The sequence below is a fragment of the Ovis canadensis genome, chromosome 14 (genome assembly GCF_042477335.2).
Source record: "Ovis canadensis isolate MfBH-ARS-UI-01 breed Bighorn chromosome 14, ARS-UI_OviCan_v2, whole genome shotgun sequence".
Classification (NCBI taxonomy): domain Eukaryota; kingdom Metazoa; phylum Chordata; class Mammalia; order Artiodactyla; family Bovidae; genus Ovis; species Ovis canadensis.
The window spans coordinates 59,720,955-59,742,168 of record NC_091258.1 but is presented as its reverse complement, the minus strand read 5'-3'; the positions used below and the strand labels follow the sequence as shown (position 1 = coordinate 59,742,168).

Genomic DNA, 21,214 nt, shown 5'->3' with positions numbered 1-21,214 from the left:
GTTTTTTTTTTTTCTTTTTATCTTTTAGAGTTTTATTAGATTCATGGCAAAACTGAGTGGAAGGCAAAGAGAGTCTCACACACTCCTTGCCAGCATAGCTTTCCCCTTTATTAACATCCCCCACAAAAGAGGTGCGTTTATTGATCAATCTACACTGACACATCATTTTCAGCCAAAGTTCATAGTTTACATTAGGGTTCACTTTTAGTGCTATGCATTCTGTGGGTTTAGACCAATACACAAAGACATATCCATTGTTCAAGGTGGATTCTTAACTGCTGGACCACCAGGAAAGTCCCAATGGGAAAGCTCTTGAGAAATGAGTCCAAAAATTTGTGGACATATTTTATCTATGTATATATTTATTTATTTGTTATTTATGTTCTCTTTTTTTAAATAAAAAATACATACTCCAAACCCCAGAGACCTGGGGTTTGATCCTTGGGTCAGGAAGATCCCCTGGAGGAGGGAATGGCAACCCTTTCTAGCATTCTTGCCTGGAGAATTCCACGGACAGAGGAGCCTGGTTGGCTACAGTCCATGCGGTCGCAAAGAGTCAGACACAACTGAGCGATTAACACTTCACTTTCTCTCTTTTTTTTAACAGAAATACAGTTGATGTACATTTTGTTAGTTTCAGGTGTGTTGTAGACATATTTTAAAATCACAACAGGGATTACAAATTTAACCTCTAATTCTAATCCTAAAGCAGTCAGACATATCATGTAAATCAGTGAGCCTGGTGTAGAACGACAGGTCCGGGCGGGAACCCTGGTGCAGAGGGGAACCCAGGCCCTGCTGCTCTGGGCTGTACTGCCCCATCTGGTCCTTGCCCTTCCCTTACTGCTCTAGGCCGCAGTAGTTCCCCAGTCTCCTCTTCATAGACGCACCTGGGCTTTTGCCAACAGGAAATGTGGGCAAGAGACCAGAGAGAGCTAGGAACTTTAGCAGCTTCCTGCTGCACTAATTTCCATTTGGTTTACTGGCTTCTGTTTGGCCCCTCCGCTCCTCCATCTGCTGTGTAACCACCTCAGTTTTCACATAGGAGTGGTTTCTGCATGCTGGTTCGGTCCTGGCAGGTACAGCAGCTCCAGCCCACTGGGCCTAATAGAGACATGGACTCTGTATTGTTAGATATCCTGGTGTGGCAGAAGCCAGAGACCAGGGTTGTCACAGGGAATGTTTGGATATTTCAAACGCTGGGGACACCCAGGCATCCTTGAGATCTTTTCAGGGAGTCTTTGAAGTTAAAACTATTTTCATAATACCACTAAAACTTTTTTCTTTTCCACTCATTCTTTCACAAGTGAACAGAGGAGGGTTTCAGAGGTGTTATGATAATATTCAGTAGTTCACATGCAGAAGCAGATGTGAGAACTCAGCTCTCTTCTCTTAAGCCTGACATGGTGGGCTTGCTGAATCTTAACTCCCCAACCTGGGCCCTTCACTGTGAAAGCTCAGAGGCCTAACCACCAGACAACCAGGGAGTTCCCTAAAAAGATTTTCAAAATGTAAGAACATGTCACTCTTCTTGCTAGTTTTTTTTTCAAAAGTTATTTTTTTTAATAAAAATGTTAATAATGTTAACATGTCTATTTTGTTGGTTTAATTACTTACTTATTTGGCTGTGCCACATCTTAGTTGCCACAAGCAGGACCTTCTTTCTTTGTCGCAGCATGTGGGGAACTAGTTCTTTGATCAGGGGTCGAACCTGGGCCCTCTGCATTGAGAGGTTGGAGTCTTAGCCACTGGACCACCAGGGAAGTCCCTGGACTATTATTTTTTAAATGAAAGTTTAAAATTTTTAATCTCCATAGTGGTAAATATCTACAGATATAAGCCACCTAAACAAAAGTTGTCTGAGGTTCTCAACAATTTTTAAGAATGTAAAGTCCTGAGACACAAGTTTGAGAACCACTGGTCTAAATGTCAGCTGTCATTGCTGTATCAGTAAGTTGAGGTGAAGAGTCACCTCCTGAGTTTAGCAACAAGTAAGGGCTTCAGCAATAAAAAGTTTAGTTTTTGTGGAGTTGGGAGAGGGTTGCAGAAAGGACCACCTAGACATCTCTTTCCTGAAGTTTGGTTGTGGTTTTATAATGGATGGATCAGGCTGACAACGCAAGAATCCAACCTTGGATTGTCATGTCACAAAGACAAAGACAACCTGGTAACGTGTACTTCCTGAGACAAAAACTCAACACCACCCAGAAAGTATATTTATTGCAAAACTGAACCTGAAGCTGACCTAGTTTTTGAATCTACCAGTTTGCAGAACACACAGGGATAGAGGACAGCAGCGGGTACAAGCAGCCAAATCAGACTGTGGCAAATCACACAGGGAAACTGTCGTAGAATAGAAGATTTAGAGCATTAATAGCCAAATACAGCGCCTGAACCCTATTTGGATTCTGATTTGAACAAGCCAACAGTAAAAAGTCATTTATGAAACAAATGGGGGCTTTGTTTCATATATAATAACGCTGACTGTATATTAAGTCATACTAAAGAATTACCGCAGTTTTGTTTGGTGTGAAGACTTCATAACTTTTAGAGATCCATTTAGAATACAGATATACATCTGGATGAGATGATATATGTTGCCTGAGACGTGCTTTAAAACAATGATGGAAAAAAAATAAATAAATAAAAATAATAATAATAATAATAAAAAAATAAAACAATGATGGGAGAAATAGGAGGAGGCCAGAAAAACTGAACACAATTGGCTATATGTGGACAATTACTGGCTCAGTTGGCAAAGAATCTGCCAGCTATGAAGGAGACCTGGGTTCGATCCCTGGGTCGGGAGGATCCCCTGGAGAAGGAAATGTCAACCTACTCCAGTATTCTGGCCTGGAGAATCCTATGGACAGAGGAGCCGGGCAGGTTACAGTCCATAGGATCGCAAAGAGTCAGACATGACTGTGCGACTTTCACTTTTCACTTTCACTTTTTTCATTGAAGCTGGGTGACAAGAAAAAGGGGGAAAACATATATTTTTTTTCCTTTAAGATGGGTGCGCCTTGACCCAGCTTGAGAGCTAATCAGGAGCTCGGAGTGTGACCGGCTGAGATGCAGGAAAGCAAGCCGGAGGCAAGAACACGCCGACCGCGAAGTCGCCTCTGTTCTTTTGTGCAGCCAGAAAGTGAGCTCTGGCGCCCCCGCCAGGACATTGGTTCTTAGTCTCTGATTAAACCAAGGCGGGTTCGGTAGGTCTGCGTCTGCACTGACCAGCTCTCCGCTAGGGAGCCAAATCCTTTCACCCCAGAATTCCCCGCGCCGCAGGAAGGGAGAAAGACCTTCGCTTCCAGACTTGCACAAGGTTAGACCGAAGGTGTCGCTTGGTTTTCTGGGAAACTCAGTTCGTGTGGCAGACTGAGACACCGCCCAGCGAAAGCGGGCCTATGCATGCGTTGCTGCCCCCCGCGGCGACTGAGCGGTCATTGCCCGCATCTGGGACCGTGCAGAGGGTTAGGGTTAGGGTTAGGGTTAGGGTGCTGCAGCTTCAGGGACTTTGGGGAGGCCAGTGCCAGCCTGGAAAACCCTTTAGGAGAGAGTGCCCCCAGACCTAGCCTAGAAAAGATGGGATGGGAAGAAAACGAAGAAATTGGAGCCAGGACCCGCAATGAGGATTAAATGAAGCCAGCACTGTAACTGCTGACCGTATACAGGCATTTTTATTCCTATGGCTTATACAGCATTTACCTGCGTGCCTGGCTCTGAATTTAAGTGCTTTAGATGTATTAGCTCATTTAATGCTCATAAAATCGTTTGAGGTGATTACTATTATTGGCCGCAATTAATAGCAATGAGGCTGAAACCTAGGGAGAAGGACTTGTTCAGTACCCCAGCTGGTGAGGGACAGAGCTGGGGTTTGAACCAGGCTGTCAGGCTCTTTCTCATTAGGTCACACGACCTCTTAACCTATTGAATTATCCCAAGTTTGTAACTGGTACACGAATGAATTCAAGTGAGCCATTAGCATGCTGAGTCAGCCATTTATCACTGTTCCAGGAACCAGGGAAGAGGTTGCATTCACCCTAATTTTGTGTTTAGCACCGGGATCAAGTTTCTGATCAGCATGAATCACTGAAAGGATTACTTCAGGCCCACAAAGCCTAGTCCTCTTTTGTTCACATGACTACCATTCAAATATCCTCCATCTCATCCCTTCCCTCATACCAGCACCACCTGGTCAATTTAGTGATTTTATTCTCCTTTCCCCTACAGTCAGTAAACTTTTTCATACGAAATATCACAGTCAAAAAAATAAGAGAAAATACTTGGTAATTATATGTTTGTCTGCCTTCAACTCCCAGGCCCATATGGAGTTCATGAGCCTGTAACCAGCATCAAGGCTGATACCGTGGGGGTGGGGAGGATTCCAAAAATGTGCAGAAAGCGTGCTAGACATCCACTGTCTTCCACCTGCATTTACCTGAGGATTAAGAGGAGGCTGGTGGATGGTGCAGGTCAGGCATGGGCAGTTGTGGATTTAATGGGTCTGGTGGATCCCACAGCCCTTTCCTGCTGCTTCCCCTGAGACTGTGGATCTAGTGACCCTGTGAAGGGTGGTCAGTGCTAGAGCCACCAACATTCACAGTCGGTTTTCAGTTAGTAGCTAGGAGGGAGCTGCTCAGCCCAGGAGTTATGTTCCAAAGCCCACTCTGCATAGGAGTGGCTACATGACTGACAAGTTCTCACCCATAGAAGCAGAAATGGAACACGTAGATTTTTAAAGAAAATGGTGAAACGTCCCCTATCTGCCACCTGGAAGCTGGTAATTCCAAACACAAGAAAATGATGGAGCCCCACTATGGAGTCTGGGTGTATGAATCATGGAGACTGCTGCCAATTAACCAGAACCTCTGCACTGGAGTGTGTGTGCAGGGGGATATTGGTTACAGCAGCTGGTATTTCCTTAACACATTGACCACTGTCCCCCTTCCTTTCTGGGCCCCCCTTAAAGCTTAAGTACGAGGTTATTCTGTGAAATGTGTCTCCGCAATCCCTAACTGTGGTTGACTTTTACAGACGTGTTGGTTGCACAATCATGTCCGACTCTTTGCAACCCCCTGGATTGTAGCCCATCAGGCTCCTCTGTCCATGGAATTCTCCAGGCAAGAATGCTGGAGTGGGTTGCCATTCCCTTCTCCAGGGGACCTTCCCAACCCAGTGATTAAGCCCAGATCTCTTGCAGGCAGATTCTTTACCATCTGAGTCACCAGGGAAGCCCATGGCAAGTGTTTCCTATTTAGAAATCACCAGCATGATCTCTTCCATTGTCCTCTGATGGGGACAGCTTCTTCCATGCTGACAGCTGGAGGCCATTAAAGCACACCCTGGAAGTTTCTGCGGAGATCTTCCACTGCAGTTGGACAGATCCTCATATTCGCTGATGCTGTGACCTGTGCTTGGAGCTCAAAGGTGATTTTGGGCAATCAGTGTGTCCAGGAAAGCACACGATCTTCCTGTCCCTGTTCTTTAGCCTCGTCACATGGAGGTGCACAGTGGGCCTGATTTTAGAGTGAGCCTCGGGTCCTCAAATGCCAACCCATTAGCTAATTCTGCTGAACTCTGGCTGAACTTTGATTGGTAGTTATTGAGAATTTGGAGACACCCCCCAATGCTCCTTGCTCTGACAACTCCCTCATGTGGAACAGACCTAAGCCTTGGGGTCCTTTCCTAAAGTAACCAGTTAGGGGACTTCCCTGGTGGTTCAGTGGGTAAGACTCCTCAATTTGAATGCAGGGGGCCCATGGTCAGGGAACTAGATCCTGCACGCTGCAGCTAAAAGTCTGCATACTGCAATGAAGATCCTGGGACCTGCAACTAAGACCCAGTACAGCCAAAACAAATAAAAATAAAAAACAGCCAGTTCTGCTTTACAGATTGACAGCTTCATTGATTTGCATGTGTGGCGTGTGTGTGTAGGTGTATGTCTACCCCACAAAGGTGTTTGATGTCAATCTCTGAGTGTATCCTGTGTGCTTCACTCTCCTACGTGGAGGAGAGAATCTTTGTGCACTGTGTTTCTCTACCTATGATCTGTAGTGTCTGTGTTCTCCAGAAGTCAGTCCAGCTGTGTGAATGTTCTGAGTATCTGAGTGAGTCTGTGTACATTACAGTAGGCATCAGAGAATGTATCTATCAGATTGTAGGTACATGTGAGCACCTTGCCCCAGGACACCTTCAGCTCCTAAGCATTTCAACCTCATTCTGCTTACTGCGGTTGCTCCTACCACTGCCAACTTCTTCTCCAGAAGTCATAATTAATTGCAACAATTAAGTAGAATCTCTCAAATATTACAGTCAGGAATCCCTCAAGGAGCTAATGAGGGATTACTGCACATGCAGACAAACAGGGTGGGTCAGGCTCTATAGAATGCATGGGCCGCATGCACTCATCACATACCTACAGCCTCACCAGGCCCAACTTGGATTTTGCCCAGCCTCCTGTTTCACCCTCACCCATGCAGCTGTCCACAGCCTCTCCTATAATCACTGAGTCCTCCAAACACTTCCCGGGTTTTCGGCAAATTTAATACATGTGTCTCAAAAGTCAATGGCGAGGGTAGTCAATAAAATAAAAACAGGTTCACGGGGAGAGGGCCATGGGCACACACAGGGAAGGGCAATGAGTAGGCAAGTTAGCTGGAGCAGGGGGCTGCCCTTCTTTGGCCATCACATCTCATCCAAACCGTAGTCCTCTTCAGGGAAGTCCCCCACAGTCACGACTGATGGCTTGACGAAGGCGCCGTACTTGGCCTGGCATTCAAAGTAGCGTTTCCCATTCACGCTGCAGGACATGATACGGGAGGCATGTCAGAGGGCTCCTACTCCAGATGCTAGCGTGGGTGGGCTCCCCCAGTAGTACACGCATGCACTTACACATAAACGCACACATGTGTGTGCACAGGCACACACACAGACACTAGAGTGAGGATCTTTACCTGCCATCGTTTTTCCCTAGTGGTTCATCATAGCGGACGCCGATCCAGTAGCCAGGTTTGAAATCTGTCAGTCCTGCCCAGGGGAGAAATCCCTGTGAAGCCTCCCTTCGCAGCTCATCCCAGATTTGTGCCTGCCACTGACTGTAAAGCCTGTCCAGGCAAAAACCACTCCTTGCTACCACCCAGGACAACCACCACCTCCAGCCCGCTCTAATACGGTAGTCCCTTCACTGGTCTCCCTGTTCCTACCTCTGACCCCTTGTTCACTCAACAGCCCCAGTCACAGGGGGCTTTGTAAAAACAAAAGGGAAGCAGCACCGCTGGGGTTCTCAGTCCCTCTGTCGTGTCCGACTCTTTGCAACCCTATGAACTGTAGCCCGCCAGGCTCCCAGGGATTATCCTGACCTTGCCCCAAATTCCTCAAAGGCTGCCTATCCCACTCAGCATAAAATCCAAATTTGTTTATGGCCAAATGATTTCTGACAAGGGAGCCAAGACAGGTTAATGAGGAAGGAAGAGACTTTCCCTCAAATTGTATTTGGACGACTAGATATCCACATGTAAGAGAATGAAATTAGACTCCCACCTCACACTGTACACAAAAACTAATTCAAAATGGTTCAAAGACCTAAATGTAAGTTATAACACTAGAAACCCTTAGAGGAAAATACAGGAATAACTCTTTGTGGCCTTGTCTAAGGCACTAGTTTCTTAGATATAATACCCTATACAAAAGCCAAAAATAAAAATAAATTGGAGTTGATAAAATTAAAAATGTTTGTGCTTCACAAGTCACTATCAAGAAAGTAAAAAGGGACTTCCCTGGTGGCCCAGTGGTTAAGAATCCACCTCGCAATGCAGAGACACAGCTTTAATCCCTGGTCAGGAGACTTAGATCTCACATGCTGCAGAGCAACCGAGCCCGCACACTGCAACTACAGAAGCCTGTGCACCACAACCAGAGTTGGTGCACAGCGAAAGATCCTGCATGCCACAACTAAGACCTCCTGCAGCCAAATAAACAAATACTGAACCAAAAAACCACCAACCAACCTACAGAAGGGGAGATATATATTTGTAAATCACATATCTGATAAGAGAACTGTACCTAATGTATACAAAGAACAATTTATTATGGGCTTTATTGTGTTCCAAGTTTAAATGTTGAAGCCCTAATCTCTTGTAGTTTAGAATGTGACCGTGTTGGAGACAGGGCCTTTAAAGAGATAATTAAGTTAAAAGGAGGCCATTAGGGTAGGATCTAATCCAGGCTGAATGACATCCTCATAAAGATTATCTGGACAAAGACTCCAGGGATGTGTCTACACACAGAGGAAAGAGCATGTGAGGACAAAGAGAGGAGAGGGCTGTCTATACGCCAGAGAGAGAGGCCTCAGAAGAAATCACAGCTGCTAAGGCATTAATCTGAGACTTCCCGCTTCCAGACTTCCCGCTTCCAGAACTGTGAAAAACAAATTTGTTGTTTACGCCATGCAGGGTGTGTGGTACTTTGATATGGTAGCCCTAACATAACACTCAAAAACCAAAAAGACAAACAACCCAACTAAAAAATGGGCAAAAGAGCTGAATAATCTGTCTCTCTAAAGAAGACATACACAAGGCATTAAACACCTGAAAAGAGGCTCAATATCATTAGCCACGCAGAAATGCAAATCAAAACCATAATGCTGGAACTTCTCTGGTGGTCCAGAGGCTACGTCTCCACACACCCAATGCAGTGGGCCCAGGTTCGATTCCTGGTCAGGGAACTAGATCCCACATGCTTCATGGGGGTCTTCCCACTAAGACGTGCCACAGACAAATATTAAAAAAACACAACACTGCCACATGCTACAACATGGACGATCCTTGAAATTATGCTTCTAGTAAAAGAATCCAGTCACAAAAGACCGCATATGATTCCATCTGTACGAAACTTTCAGAAAAGGCAAATTTTTAGGGACAGAACATGGATTAGTGGCCACCGATGTGGACTAGAGGAGCTGGGGTTTCCTAAATGGGGAATAGCTGCTAATGGTTATAGCATTTCTTTTGGGGGTGATGAAAATGTAAAACTGACTGTGGTATGGTTGCACAATTCCGTGAACACACTGAAAAATAATGAATGGTACTCTTTTTCATTTTTATTTTCTTTTAGCCATGCTGCTTGGTTTGTGTGATCTTAGTTCTCTGACCAGGGAGTGAACCTGTGCCCCCTGTAAAAGTCCTAAACACTGGACCGCCAAGGAACTCCTGAATGGTACTCTGAGTGAATTTTATATGGTATATAAATTTTAGCTCAATAAAGCTTTATAAAAACAAACATAACCCACACTGCTCTCTCCTGTCCCTGAGGCCTAGCACAGTCCAGCCTTGCCCATGCCCCAGGCCTCGACCCTCATCTTTCCCCTCTGTCACTCCCCACTAGCCAAGCTGACTTCCTTTCTCTGCCTCAAACAAGTCAAGCTTGTTCCTGCTCACAGACCAAGCCCTTTCATGGCCTTTGCGCTCACTACTCCCCTGGCTCCCTCTTCCCTCTTTCCACCTTCACTCATCCCTTTCCTTCAGATAGCCCTTCTCTCAGGAAGCCTTCCTGGGTTACTCTCAAGGGTCTGGTACTTCCTCGCAGGTCACACAGCCCCCTCAGTTTCCCTCATCACTGCTCTGATCACTTCAGCCTGAGCTTCTGCCATCACAGCCCTAATAATTCTGCTTGTTTCCCCATCTCAGCTCTAATCACTGCACCCCAGGGTTCACCTTAGAATTGATCCCTCTGGCCTCTGCTTCCTCTGTCACAGGCCAGGTCACATGGCCTCTGCTTCCCACTTCCCTGCTGTGAACATACTAGGCTGTCAGTCACCCCTGGAGCCATCTCCCCTCCTGGACTGAGATCCCTTTGAAGGCTAAGTCCCCAGCACTGCCCACTGCAGGGCAGGGCATGAGGCCTCTGTGGGCCACGTACCTACATACATGACAGTGCCCCTGCGAGGGGGCTGCCCAGGTGCCCGCACCTCACAGCGGCTGCCCACAGGGATGGTGCTGGCCTGGGCCTCCTCTTCGATAAGGCGCTTGGAGTTCTCGGCCTCTTGCTGGGCCCGCTCTTCTTCACTGAATCGACCTAGCTTGTTGCGCTTCAGGAAGGAGCGGATTGAGTCTGTGGGTGGAGCGGGTGGTGGGGGGTCAGACATGAGAGACCTGGGAGACCTCTGGCCTGAGGAGATAACCTGCCACCCCCACAGGGCCAACATCCAGAGACAAACTCTCCCGTTCTGGGTGTTGAAGGGCTGTCATCAAGCCCCCCCAGGTCTCCCACCAGAGCCCTGACCTCTCCACAGAACCCCTGGGCTTCCCCATAACCCTGAAAATAAACCAAAGGCGCTTGCCTACAGCCTTTCACGTTACCCCATCTTCCCTGGCCCTTCAACTTCACACTTACCTCCATCCGACCCCTTCCTCATCCCTCCCCCACATTCTGATCTGTCACCGCACTGGTCTGCACACTGTTCTGTCTGGTCCACATATTCCACCATGCTCGGCCTTCCGCACTGCGCCCGACCAGACCCTCACACCCTGAACCTTTCTCATGGCCCTGTTTGTTTTCCCACATGCCCCACACCTCCCAGCTTCCATTCACACCTCATGCCTGTCCACCCTGACTGCTCTCCCACAACCCATCTGTCCCCATGCCAGCCTTACCCCACCCCACACAGCGCCAACTTCCCCTCAGTGTCCCTGTCTATCCTGTGTGCCCCTGCACACACCTCTGCTTGCCTCCACACTTCCTCTAGCCCCCACAGGCCCACATCCATCACTGGGCATCCCGTACCTTGCCTCTGTTCATAGGCTTCTTGTGAGATCTCATATTTCTCCACCTTGGATATGTCCTCATACTCCCCAAGGTGGGCACCGCTGTGGTCAATGACCTGGAATGAGTTGAGGGAGGTCAGTGGGGATCAGGGTGTGGGCACAGAGACCTAGGACGCTGCGGGTGTGTGTGGCTGCACATTCTGCAGATTTAAGGCTCTCCTGCTTCTGAAAAACCACATTCCCCTAACTTTACCTTTATCCCAGCCTTCTGTCCTCCCTGGAGCCCAGGTGAAGGGGTGACAGGAGGTGTCTACAATAGGTGTCTCCCCCTCCGCACTCCATCTTGAGGCCCTGGAGGCTGCATCTGCCTCCCATGTACCCCATACACCAGCATCCACTTGATTGATGGCCCCAGGCCACTGGAACCCAAGGGCAGAGCTTAGGCCTTGCTCACCCTCTGGGCAGCATGTCTGTCCTCTCTGGACTTTGGGACCCACCTACACTGACCCCAGCTTCCATGTCTTGGAGCATCTCTTCCTGTACCGTCCCTAACATCCATTCACTTGTTCCTCCAGGGTGCCCTGCTGGGCCCTGTGCTGAGTACTAGTGCTAAGCCACTTCACCTGTGTCCAACTCTTTGTGATCCCATGGACTGTAGCCTGTCAGGCTCCTCTGTCCATGGGACTCTCCAGGCAAGAATACTGGAGTGGTTGCCACGCCCTCCTCCAGAGGATCTTCCTGACCCAGGGATTGAACCCATGCCTCTTATGTCTCCTCATTGGCAGGCAGGATCTTTACCACTAGCATCTCCTGAGAAGCCTGGGTGACGGGTACTAGGGCCACGGTGCAAAATCATATCAATCCCTGCCCTCAAAGAAGTGACCATTCTGTTGGGAGACCAATTGGAAAAAAATACACAAAGATGTGTATTAAACACCAGACAACGACAAGATTCTATGCAGACAAATACAACTTGAAGAGGCTTCTGATAGAAAGGGATACCTGAGACAAGGCCAGGAGGAACAACGGGCACAAAGCCCCAGCTGTATAAACATCTTTAGCTCCTTTGAGGAACAGCAGGGCCAGTGAGGTAGGAGTGGAATGAGCCATAGGGAAAGTGGGAGACACAAAAGACCATTGAGGATTTTGGCTTTTACCCACAATGAGATGCAGCTATGGAAGGGCTCCACTAGGAGGGTTCTGATCTGACTCAGGGGCTCACAGGCTCCCTCAGCTGAGTGTGGGAAGCAGACGGAGAGGCACTGGGATGGGGGCAGGAAGAGGCTATGTGATGGCCCTGCAGTGGGGTGGGGTGGGGGCGGTGTGGAAGGGAAGGATGGAGGTGGGGTCAGTATGGGGGTACTGGGGAGCAGAGTTTAGATTCTGGATAGATTTTGTGGGTGGAGCCAACAGGGGCTGCAGAGAGATTAGATGTGGATGTGGGAGAAAGACAGAGGTCAGGAACACCCTAAAATGTTCGGGTGGAGTCGCTCAGCAAAATAGAAATGGCCCTTATCTCTGGCCAAGGATCACTAAGAATGTCTATTTTCTAAATTAGGGATTTTTGTAAGTTTGAGATTGCTGTTGTTCACTGCTATAAGAAATAGGGGTGATATTTAGAAACAGAAAAAGAATTGTAGAAAAAATACAGGGGAGGCAGGTGGGAGGGGGATTCAGGATAAGGGGGACACATGTATACCTGTGGCTTATTCATGCTAATGTATGGCAAAAACCATCACAATATTGTAAAGTGATTATTCTCCAATTAAAATAAATTAACCAATTAAAAAAATACAAATTCTCCAGAGGCTCCACCTTTAGGAAACTTTCCTTGTGTGGCCACATCAGTCAGCAGCCAGCCTGTACCTGAATCCATGCGTAAAAGCCTCCTGTTGGAGATGCCACTACCCTGCGTGATCCACCCAGCATCCCTAGGGTGAGACTGCCTAGGTCAGCCCAGTCCGTTCTAGGGGCTGTGAGTTCTAGTTCACAGTTCTAGGACTATGAGCCCAACACAGTCCTGACCGACTCCCACTATGGTCCAGGACCCATCACTTCAACTGGGTCCTGGACCCAGCTATGGAAGCAGCCTCCTCCTTGGTCTCCCTACTTTTCTGTCCTCCAGTCATTTCCCCACAGGCAGTCAGAGGGCACCTGTTAACACCTGACTCACACCAGGACCCTCCCCTGGCTACCACTTCCCTCCACAAGAGAAGTTACTCTTCAGCCCCCATACCTACTCTGCTCCCTCCCATCTCAGAGTGTACATGCTGTGCCCTCCTCCTGGAGCATGCTTTTCCCTTCTTTAGTTAATTCTTCCTATTCTTCAGGTCTCTGCTTAGTTAGCACCTCCTCCAGGAAGGCCTCCTGGATCTTGCTGATGGGTCAGGCTTCACAGTATATGATGTTCCAGCTCTGTGATGTCCTCCTGTATGGGCCTCATCTCACTAATCCTTCCCATTTATTTCTGTGAATGTTTAGCTAACAACTAGCTTACGTACTGGACAAAGCTAAAACAGAGACCTTCTCAAACTTGATTCATGGCTACACCCCTGGCACATCATGTATGCTCAATGAATAGTTATGAATAAATGAAAGAGATGATCTACCCATGTTCCTCCTTAGGAAAGTCAATTCCATCCTGAAGCTAAGTTTTCTCTTCTGCAAAACAGTGTTAATCATACCATTTTCTAAGTCTTATTTTCTGGATTCAATTCATCATTCAACAGTGAATCACTGAGCATCCTCTGTGTGCTAGGCTCTGTGCCAAGTACTGAAGAAAACTCCACAGTATGTCACAGGGAGATTAGTAAGAAGGAAAATCAAATAAAGTGGGAAAGGGAGGTTTAAATTTTATACTGAAGGCCATGAAGCCCTCACACCCAGTGACATTTATGTAAAGACTGGAAGGAAGAAGCAAGCTATGGAGGCATAGAAAAAACAATCACTCAGGCACAGGGACTAGCATCTGCAAGGCTCACCCAGGATGCTGGCTCATCGGAGTTTTTGTGGGGGATACCGAAAACAGAGAGGATGATCTGAGCTGATGCATGCAGAGGTCCTCTGTGTTCTGGCTTCTGACACATAAGCCTCTTCACTTACCCTGACCCATCTGACCCTCTGTTCCCTTTGCCTGGCGTGTCCCTCCCACCTCTTCTCTTAGGAGGCCCTTTCCTCATCCTTCAGATTTCAACTCTGGCAACCCGCCTTTCAAGAATCCCCTTCATATACCCCTGGGTCGGGTCAGGCACCTCTGCTGGATGCCTCCAGTCCCCTAGGCTTTTCTCAGCCCAGTCAAGATCGCTGAGTACCAATGTCTGGGGATGGGTCTGTCTCTCTCCCTGCTGGACTGGGAACTTCATAAGGTTAGAGGCTATCTTGGTTATCACATTTGCAGTGCTTTGGTTTGCAAAGCACTGCAAACATCTGTTGAATAAATAAATGAATGGAAGGGAGGGATCCTAGGTAGGGAGGCCTCACATGGATGCGACAGCCGTCGTCTACAGGGTAGGAGCCCAGCAGCGCATCATCCTGATCCAGCTTGCAGTAGAACTTGTCGTCAGGTCCATGCAGCTCCAATTCCATGCAAGAAGCAGGGCTGCCCACAACAAGCTGTAGTTTACACTGTGAGGATACAAGATGGGGGAGGCGGGGAAGAGGTGGAAGGCTGTCAGTGGCCCCACCCTCTGCCCTGAGGCTCCGTCCTTTGTATCAATAAACACCATCCCTTCCCAGTTCCTCCAAGAGACCTACCATTTGGGACCCACCGGGTATTCCTGGCCCCACCCCGTTCGGGTCTGCCCTCAACTCCCTGCAACCTCTGACTTTCCCTGGCCCCGCACCCATTCTCTGGAACCTAAGGTTCCACCTGGCCCCGCCCCGCTGAGGTCTCGTTCCCAACCTCTGCAACCTGGGTTCATTTCTGGCCCCTTTCCTGCGTTGTGGAAGACCCTCCATTTCTTCTTGGTCCCGCCCCCTCAACGCCCCGCCTCTCCGGACCCCGCCCCCATGGCCACACCTTGAACTCAGCTACGGTGAGGCTGCGACTGTACCGCTTCTGGGAGCGAAAGCTATTGAGAGAGCTGCTGATGAACACGTTCACTGTGGGCGCCGACAACCCCGTCACCTCCATCTCGCCGCGCCCTGTGGCGGCCCGCAGCCCGGTCAGCCGCCTCACACCGGCTCCGCAGCCGCCACCGCTTCTGGGATATCAGCCCCGCCCCTGCTCCCGGACCTGGCCAATCCACGCCCTCCCGTCAGGAGCGTCCGCCAATCGCCGCGTCTATTCGCCGTCGGCAGGAAGAGGGTTCTCGGGTAGGCTTGGGTAGGCCCAGCCAATCCTGAAAGGCCTTCCACGGCCTTTCATGGTGCACAGTTCCTCCAATAGCGGCACGGGAAACGGCCTGGCTGGCGAAGGCTGAAGCCGAGAGGAAGAACTGGCAAAAGCTAGCCCAGTCCGCGAAGGGTAAACTCGCGCATGTGCACTGGCCTTCAGCCCGCAAAGAGCTGGGGCGTCTTCATTAATGCTAAGCTCTTTGCGCGTTACGTGACGCATCGTTTTGCTGGCTCTCGTACTACACTATTGTGTGAACTAGGGAAGCACGGCCCAGAAGTTGGAAGCAATTATTCTAGATTATCAAGAGACTGAAGCAAGTAATTAATCAAACCTCAGGACAGACAGGCGAGCACAAAGCCGCTGGGCACCAGTACACGTGCCCAGCTCCGCCCTTAGTTTGGCGAAGCTAGGAGTTCTGACCCTTCCTGCGACCTGTCGCACGGCGGAGCAAGCGCGGAAGTTGGACCGCCAGTGAGTCGCTATGGAACCCGACGGGACCTACGAGCCAGGCTTCGTGGGTATTCGATTCTGCCAGGAATGGTGAGGCCCGGCCAGCACTGTGGAAGGGCAGCAAGTAATGGCCTCAGTACTGACCTCTGATTTCCCTCTTCCCCTCTTCACAGTAACAACATGCTTTACCCCAAGGAGGACAAGGAGAACCGCATTCTGCTCTACGCGGTGAGCGCCGCCCGCAGGGTATTCCGGGACCGACCCCCTGGTACCCAACGTGGCCCCGCCCTACTCCCGTTGCCGCCCTGACCCCTCCTGGTCTAAACGCCAATCTGTCCCCCAAATGAACTAGACTTTGTCTTTGCCATCCTGGAGGTGATCCTCGATTACACCCCATGACCCCAGTTCCGAAACTCCATCCCCTAGTCATGCCCTCCGGGGAAGACCCTGCCCTTCCTTCCACTCCCTTCGGATATCACCCCTTGACCCGCTTCCTGCGGCACATTCCCTCTCGCAGTGCCGGAACTGTGATTACCAGCAGGAAGCCGACAACAGCTGCATCTACGTCAACAAAATCACGCACGAAGTGGAGTGAGTGGCAGGACTGGAGTTCGGGGACGGGGTTGTTGGCTTGGGAGGCCGGACCAAGCATACTTATTCACCCTCTATTCCCTTAGCGAGCTGACCCAGATCATCGCTGACGTGTCCCAGGACCCCACGTTGCCGCGAACCGAAGACCACCCGTGCCAAAAGTGAGTGCGCAGCTGGTATTGGGGCGGAGAGGTGGCTGGCTTATCCTCACCAAACTGAGAAGCGGGAAGGGGAGGGGATGGCAGGCTCTGAGTGACTGTCCCCTCAGGTGCGGCCACAAGGAGGCGGTGTTTTTCCAGTCACACAGTGCTCGGGCCGAGGTGAGTGGCGCGAGCAAAACTTTCTGGGTGATCTTGGTCTGGTCCTTCCCGGGGGGTGGGAATACCTATATTGGGGAAGACCCTGCCCTTCCGGGTATCCTGAGATGGACGTTTAGCAGTGAGGAAAGCCCTCTATTGTTCTTTTGAGGTGAGGCTTCTCTGAATGGAGGTTGCTTGTACCCCGCTGTGGGTCGAGAGCCTTCCTAACCATGTGTCTTTTCTGCCAGGATGCCATGCGCTTGTACTACGTGTGCACGGCCCCGCATTGCGGCCATCGTTGGACCGAGTGACCCTCTCTCTTCCTTGTGTAATAAATGCTGTGTTCTGTGAGTGCCTTTTCTTTGTTTATTTCCTTCTCATGGGTTGGACGCCGGGTACACAGTCTAGGCAGCACGGTGGAGAGCACGGTGCCGAGCGAAGGCATCGGGCTGCGAGCTGGTGAAGCCACAGTCCTCGCACACGTGCAGCTTTTCACGGCGCTCGCGGTAAGCGTAGCTGGCCGGTTGCCCGTGCACCTTGGCGAGGTGTGCTTCAAGTGAGCAGCGCTGCGTAAATGCTTTTCCACAAGCTCCGCAGCGGAATGGCCGGATCCCTGCACAGGTGGGCCAGAGGGAGGGCAATGATCCCCATACCAGAGCCTCCCCACCCTCACCCTCCGTGAGTATCACCCCCCCACACACATTCTTGCTCCAAATTCACCAGACCTTGGCCTGCATCCCATCATCTGCTCCCTCTCCACCCAGTGCAAACATGGACCAGACACCTGTGTCCCCACCCTCCTCACTATGATGTTCCCTTTTGCACCCTGCAGTCTGGGACCTGAATCCTGTAACCAGTATCTGTTTTCTCCCCATATCCCTCAGCAGGCCCCCAACTTGGCACTGCCTGACAACCACTGGCTGGGAGCTGAGGTGCGTGGTGTTCCTAGCCCGCTGAGGCCTAAGTCCTGCCCCACAAACACAAGCACCACTTGTGCACAGAACTCAGGTGCTTGGAGTCTCTGAGTCCCCTGCACCTCCCTCCATTTCCTCCCATCCCCCGCAAGCAGCCCCTCCCACTCCCTGCCACGGCTCACCTGTGTGTGTCCTCATGTGGCGCTTGAGGTCGAAGGCGTCATGGAAGCCCTTGCCACAGCAGTGGCATACGTGGCGGCGAGCCGGGCTGTGGCACTTGAGGTGCCGGGTTAGCATGCGCTGCAACGGGAAGGCCTTGGGGCACAGCGGGCAGCCAAGGGTCCCGGGGCTACTAGGGGTGGCAGTCAGAGTACCCTGGGAGGGCTGTGGGAGGGACAAGGGGGTTAGGACCCCAACTCCCCTCCACTGGATGGAATGAAGTGCCTAGAACCGGGAACCATGGAGGTCTGGTAAGGCCAGAGACTGCAGTTTGTGTGACCAAACACCACCCACAAAGCCTTCCCTGGTCACCTGACCCCCATCTCCCTTACTTTATTTTTTTCCATAGTACATACCATCTTCCAATGTATTTTTTCCCCTAATTTTATTATCTATACCTGCAACCCCCACCAGATGATAAGCTTCAGGAAGGAATGAGTTTTTGTCTTACTCTTAAACATCCATAGCCTAGAACAGTCCTGGCTTCCAGTAAAAATTGAAATAAAACTCCAGCACATTCACATCCCGCCTAGGGCTTTCTTTCCTCCAGGGTACTCACAGCTGAGTATCTCTTCTGAGATGCCCCAAGCTCCTCCTCCACCCCTCATCCTGCTCCTGTCACCTTGTCCAACTCTCTGACATAGATCACCATCCATTTATGGGCCTGAATCTGTTCTGCCCCACTGGGCACAGAATCCCTGGGGAAACAGTGCTTAGGGGAAGGCCTAACAGTGAGCCCACTACTCAGAAAGGAAAGGCATTCCCAGCAGAGAGGGCAGTGGGTGGGCAGGTCCTGAGGCTGGAGGGGTCTGTGGGAGTAAGGGGTAGTCAGGGTCTCGAGGCTGAGCGCGGGCAGGGGTGAAACTGAGCAGAGTCTTGGGCACCTGTTGCAGACTCACCGCTGCCCAAGAGTCCCCAAGGCCGGAAGTCCGGTGTGCCGGCGGCCCCCCCAGGTTGCTGCAGTCTGAGGAGAGAAACCAGGTGGTCATGCTTTATGTCTCCCCTGCCCCTCACCTCCAGGCCCAGGGAGGGGCCCACCTGGGACATAGGCGTCTCCCCGGAGCTGGTCAGGCAGGTGGTCCCAGTTGGGCGGCTGTGGACGCCGACTCCTGACCAGAAAGGCACGGGGCATCACCTCTGGGAACAGGGCGACAGCTCCACACACACGCGGCTGCTTCCTCCACCTGCGGTCAGACCTCAGGTCCAGGATGACTCTCCCAGGTGGGAAGGGAGGGGGAAGCCCCAGAGAAGCCTCGTTTGCTCCATGCAAATTTCCTGACAGGCCCTGGGGGCAGACTTGGCCAGCTCTGGTTACCTCTGCCTTAGGTCCTGCCACTCCTCCCACTTCTCCTCGGCCAAGTTTCCCAGTGCACTCTCCAGCCTCCAGGGGAAGACAAGCCTTAAGTCCTCTGAGGAGGTGCAGCAGGGCAAGATGGAACCTAGGTGGCTCTTGGGGCGTGGGGAGAGGAAACAGAGAACCCAGTGAGGCTGAGTGTCTTTCCATAGTACCAGCAGGGCCCAGGACCAGAGGGTCTGTTTGCCAAGCAAATTAGTCACTACCGGACATCCACCAGCCTGCTTGGTTATTCAAATCACAGCAGCTGTATGAGGAATCAGGGGAGGGGGTGACAGTGATTGCTCCAGAGGGTGGAGGGACAGCAGGGTCTACTTAGTAAGATCCAAAGTGAGACTCCATGTTGAGCATCGTCAAGAAGAAGCTCTACCTTTCTGATCCTCAGAGGGTAAGAGCTGATGGTCAGCCAGAAGCACTGTTCAAGTGTAGGGGATGTTACAGTACTGGTTCATTCATCGTCCAGGGGCTTCCCAGGTGGTGCCAGTTGTAAACAACCTGCCTGCCAATTCAGGAGACACAGGAGACTTGGGTTCAGTTCTTGAGTTGGGAAGATCCCCTGGAGAAGGAAATGGCAACCCACTCCAGTAATCTTACCTGGAGAATCCCATGGACAGAGGAGCCTGGCAGGCTACAGTTCATGGGGTCACAAAGAGTTGGACATGACTGAGCGACTGAATGTGCACCTGCGTGTGCACACACACGCACACACACTAGTCCAGCTCCTAGTAACTGTCTGGGACACCACTCCCCCACCCTCCTATGGTTCAGGAACTAAAGGAGGGGTCACGTGACATAGCCAGAGGCTCCCAGGACCCTAACCCCAGCACTCTGGCCAGGCTCTGTTCTAGATTGGTCATTGGTTTCTTAGCCAGGGGTTAAGGATTTTGAATATTCTCCTGCAGTTAACTTTTTTTTTTCACTTATTCACCTACATTTTCCTGAGATCCAACAACAGACCAGGCCTACCTTAGCACTGAAAATGAAGACACAACCTGGTCCATGGAGGAGATACCCAGAATGACCAAGGCTATGGAGCACAGGCAGAGGGTCCCAGCTTCAGTGGGGAAAAGCCAGGGTGCTCAGGGGACCCAGAAGAGGCTCCTGATTCAGTCTAAGGGCTCAGGGATGACTTTCCAGGTGTGAAACTTGATGGAAGAAAAGGTTGCTGATAAACAGGGAGGGCTCTCCAGGCAGAAGAACAGTCTGTAAAAGGCTTGGTGGTGAAAGAAGCAATATTTATCCATTTCTTCACATTTCTGGAGAGTCAGTCCTGCTAATGCATTTTCAAAAACAAGGGAGTTTAGCACTGGAAGTCTGCGGGCCCAGAGCTTTGCTATTTTATCTCCATGGAACCTGGGCCAAGCCATGTCTAGTTGAGCCTGTTTCTTCATCTGGAAATGGGACTGATGTGTCTTCCTACCACTGGTTTGTGTTGAAAATCCATGTAGGTCATCAGGCGGGAATGCTTTGCATAGAATCTGGCATGTGACAGAGATAAACGGGGGTTGTTTAAAGTCGTTTTTTTTTTTTTTTTTTTTTTTTGGCCACATAGCAATCATGATGCAGGATCTTAGTTCCCCAACCAGGGATTGAACCTGCTTCCTCTGCAGTGGAAACTTGGGAGTCTTAACCACTGGACCACCAGGGAAGCCCTGTTTCAAAGTCTTGAAGGGTGGGGTGGCTAGGAAAGCATCTGAGTTTCAATCAGCCCGTGAAATGTGATTTTAGGTGTCTCCATCTCTCAATTGCTGGACTTTACGCAATGTGCCTGGCATGCCTAGGCCAGGTCTGGGGGCCCAGTATCTAGGACCTGTCGGTTGTGGAGTGCAGGGCCCAGAGGCACTGAAGAACGAGCCGGTGAATGGGTTATGGGAGCCATTTTGTGGCTCTCTGCTGTCTAGTTTTCCATGCCCACCACCAGGTCTCTTGGGACAACTGGTTCCTGAGTTGTTGCTGAAAACACATTAGGGAAGAACCCTGGGCTTGGGGGTCTTTACTTGCCCCCAATCCCCTTCCTGTCCTGGGTCCTGGAGGCTGACCGGGGTGGGAAGCATCACCTGGACCCCTGTGCCTGCTGGCTTTCCGTAGGATTTGGTAATGGGGGGCCCCACAGAAGATGGACTCCCTCTTGCCAGGGTCACAGCTCCCCTCAGGGCAGCCCCCTCTCTGGGTTCCACTTTGCTCCCTGTGCCTTCTGGCCTGAGCAGCAAGGAATAGCTCTCCTCCAGTACCTTCCTAGGGTACTGTACTGGCCCTGAGGTTCCCCTGTCCACTTCTTTACAAATGATCCC

At 50.5% G+C, this 21,214-nt stretch overlaps 3 protein-coding genes across 6 annotated transcripts; 1 reads left to right on the top strand and 2 right to left on the bottom strand.

Moving 5' to 3' along the window:
* Positions 1-6,524: 6,524 nt before the first annotated feature.
* Positions 6,525-15,653, bottom strand: TBCB (tubulin folding cofactor B). Of its 3 annotated transcripts, none has more exons than XM_069550632.1 (6): positions 14,779-15,653; positions 14,241-14,384; positions 10,780-10,876; positions 9,916-10,107; positions 6,954-7,026; positions 6,525-6,799 (listed from the first exon to the last, which is right to left on the bottom strand). In XM_069550632.1, the coding sequence occupies exons 1-6, from the start codon at positions 14,890-14,892 to the stop codon at positions 6,685-6,687; spliced, it is 735 nt and encodes a 244-aa protein (XP_069406733.1). In that variant the 5' UTR covers positions 14,893-15,653; the 3' UTR covers positions 6,525-6,684. The 3 variants fall into 3 exon arrangements, with proteins under 3 accessions (XP_069406733.1, XP_069406734.1, XP_069406732.1); XM_069550633.1 differs by lacking the exon at positions 14,779-15,653 and adding an exon at positions 14,662-14,755; XM_069550631.1 differs by lacking the exon at positions 14,779-15,653 and adding an exon at positions 14,514-14,749.
* Positions 14,771-16,787, top strand: POLR2I (RNA polymerase II subunit I). The gene is made up of 6 exons (XM_069550679.1): positions 14,771-15,636; positions 15,720-15,774; positions 16,064-16,137; positions 16,224-16,298; positions 16,406-16,457; positions 16,685-16,787. Exons 1-6 carry the CDS (start codon positions 15,578-15,580, stop codon positions 16,745-16,747), a joined length of 378 nt encoding a protein of 125 aa, XP_069406780.1. The 5' UTR covers positions 14,771-15,577; the 3' UTR covers positions 16,748-16,787.
* On the bottom strand, positions 16,783-19,981 carry OVOL3 (ovo like zinc finger 3). Of its 2 annotated transcripts, XM_069550662.1 has the most exons (5): positions 19,294-19,422; positions 18,608-19,018; positions 18,469-18,533; positions 17,533-17,734; positions 16,783-17,049 (listed from the first exon to the last, which is right to left on the bottom strand). In XM_069550662.1, the coding sequence occupies exons 2-5, from the start codon at positions 18,699-18,701 to the stop codon at positions 16,841-16,843; spliced, it is 570 nt and encodes a 189-aa protein (XP_069406763.1). In that variant the 5' UTR covers positions 18,702-19,018; positions 19,294-19,422; the 3' UTR covers positions 16,783-16,840. The 2 variants fall into 2 exon arrangements, with proteins under 2 accessions (XP_069406763.1, XP_069406762.1); XM_069550661.1 differs by having other exon boundaries at positions 18,608-19,981.
* Between the last annotated feature and the right edge of the window lie 1,233 nt (positions 19,982-21,214).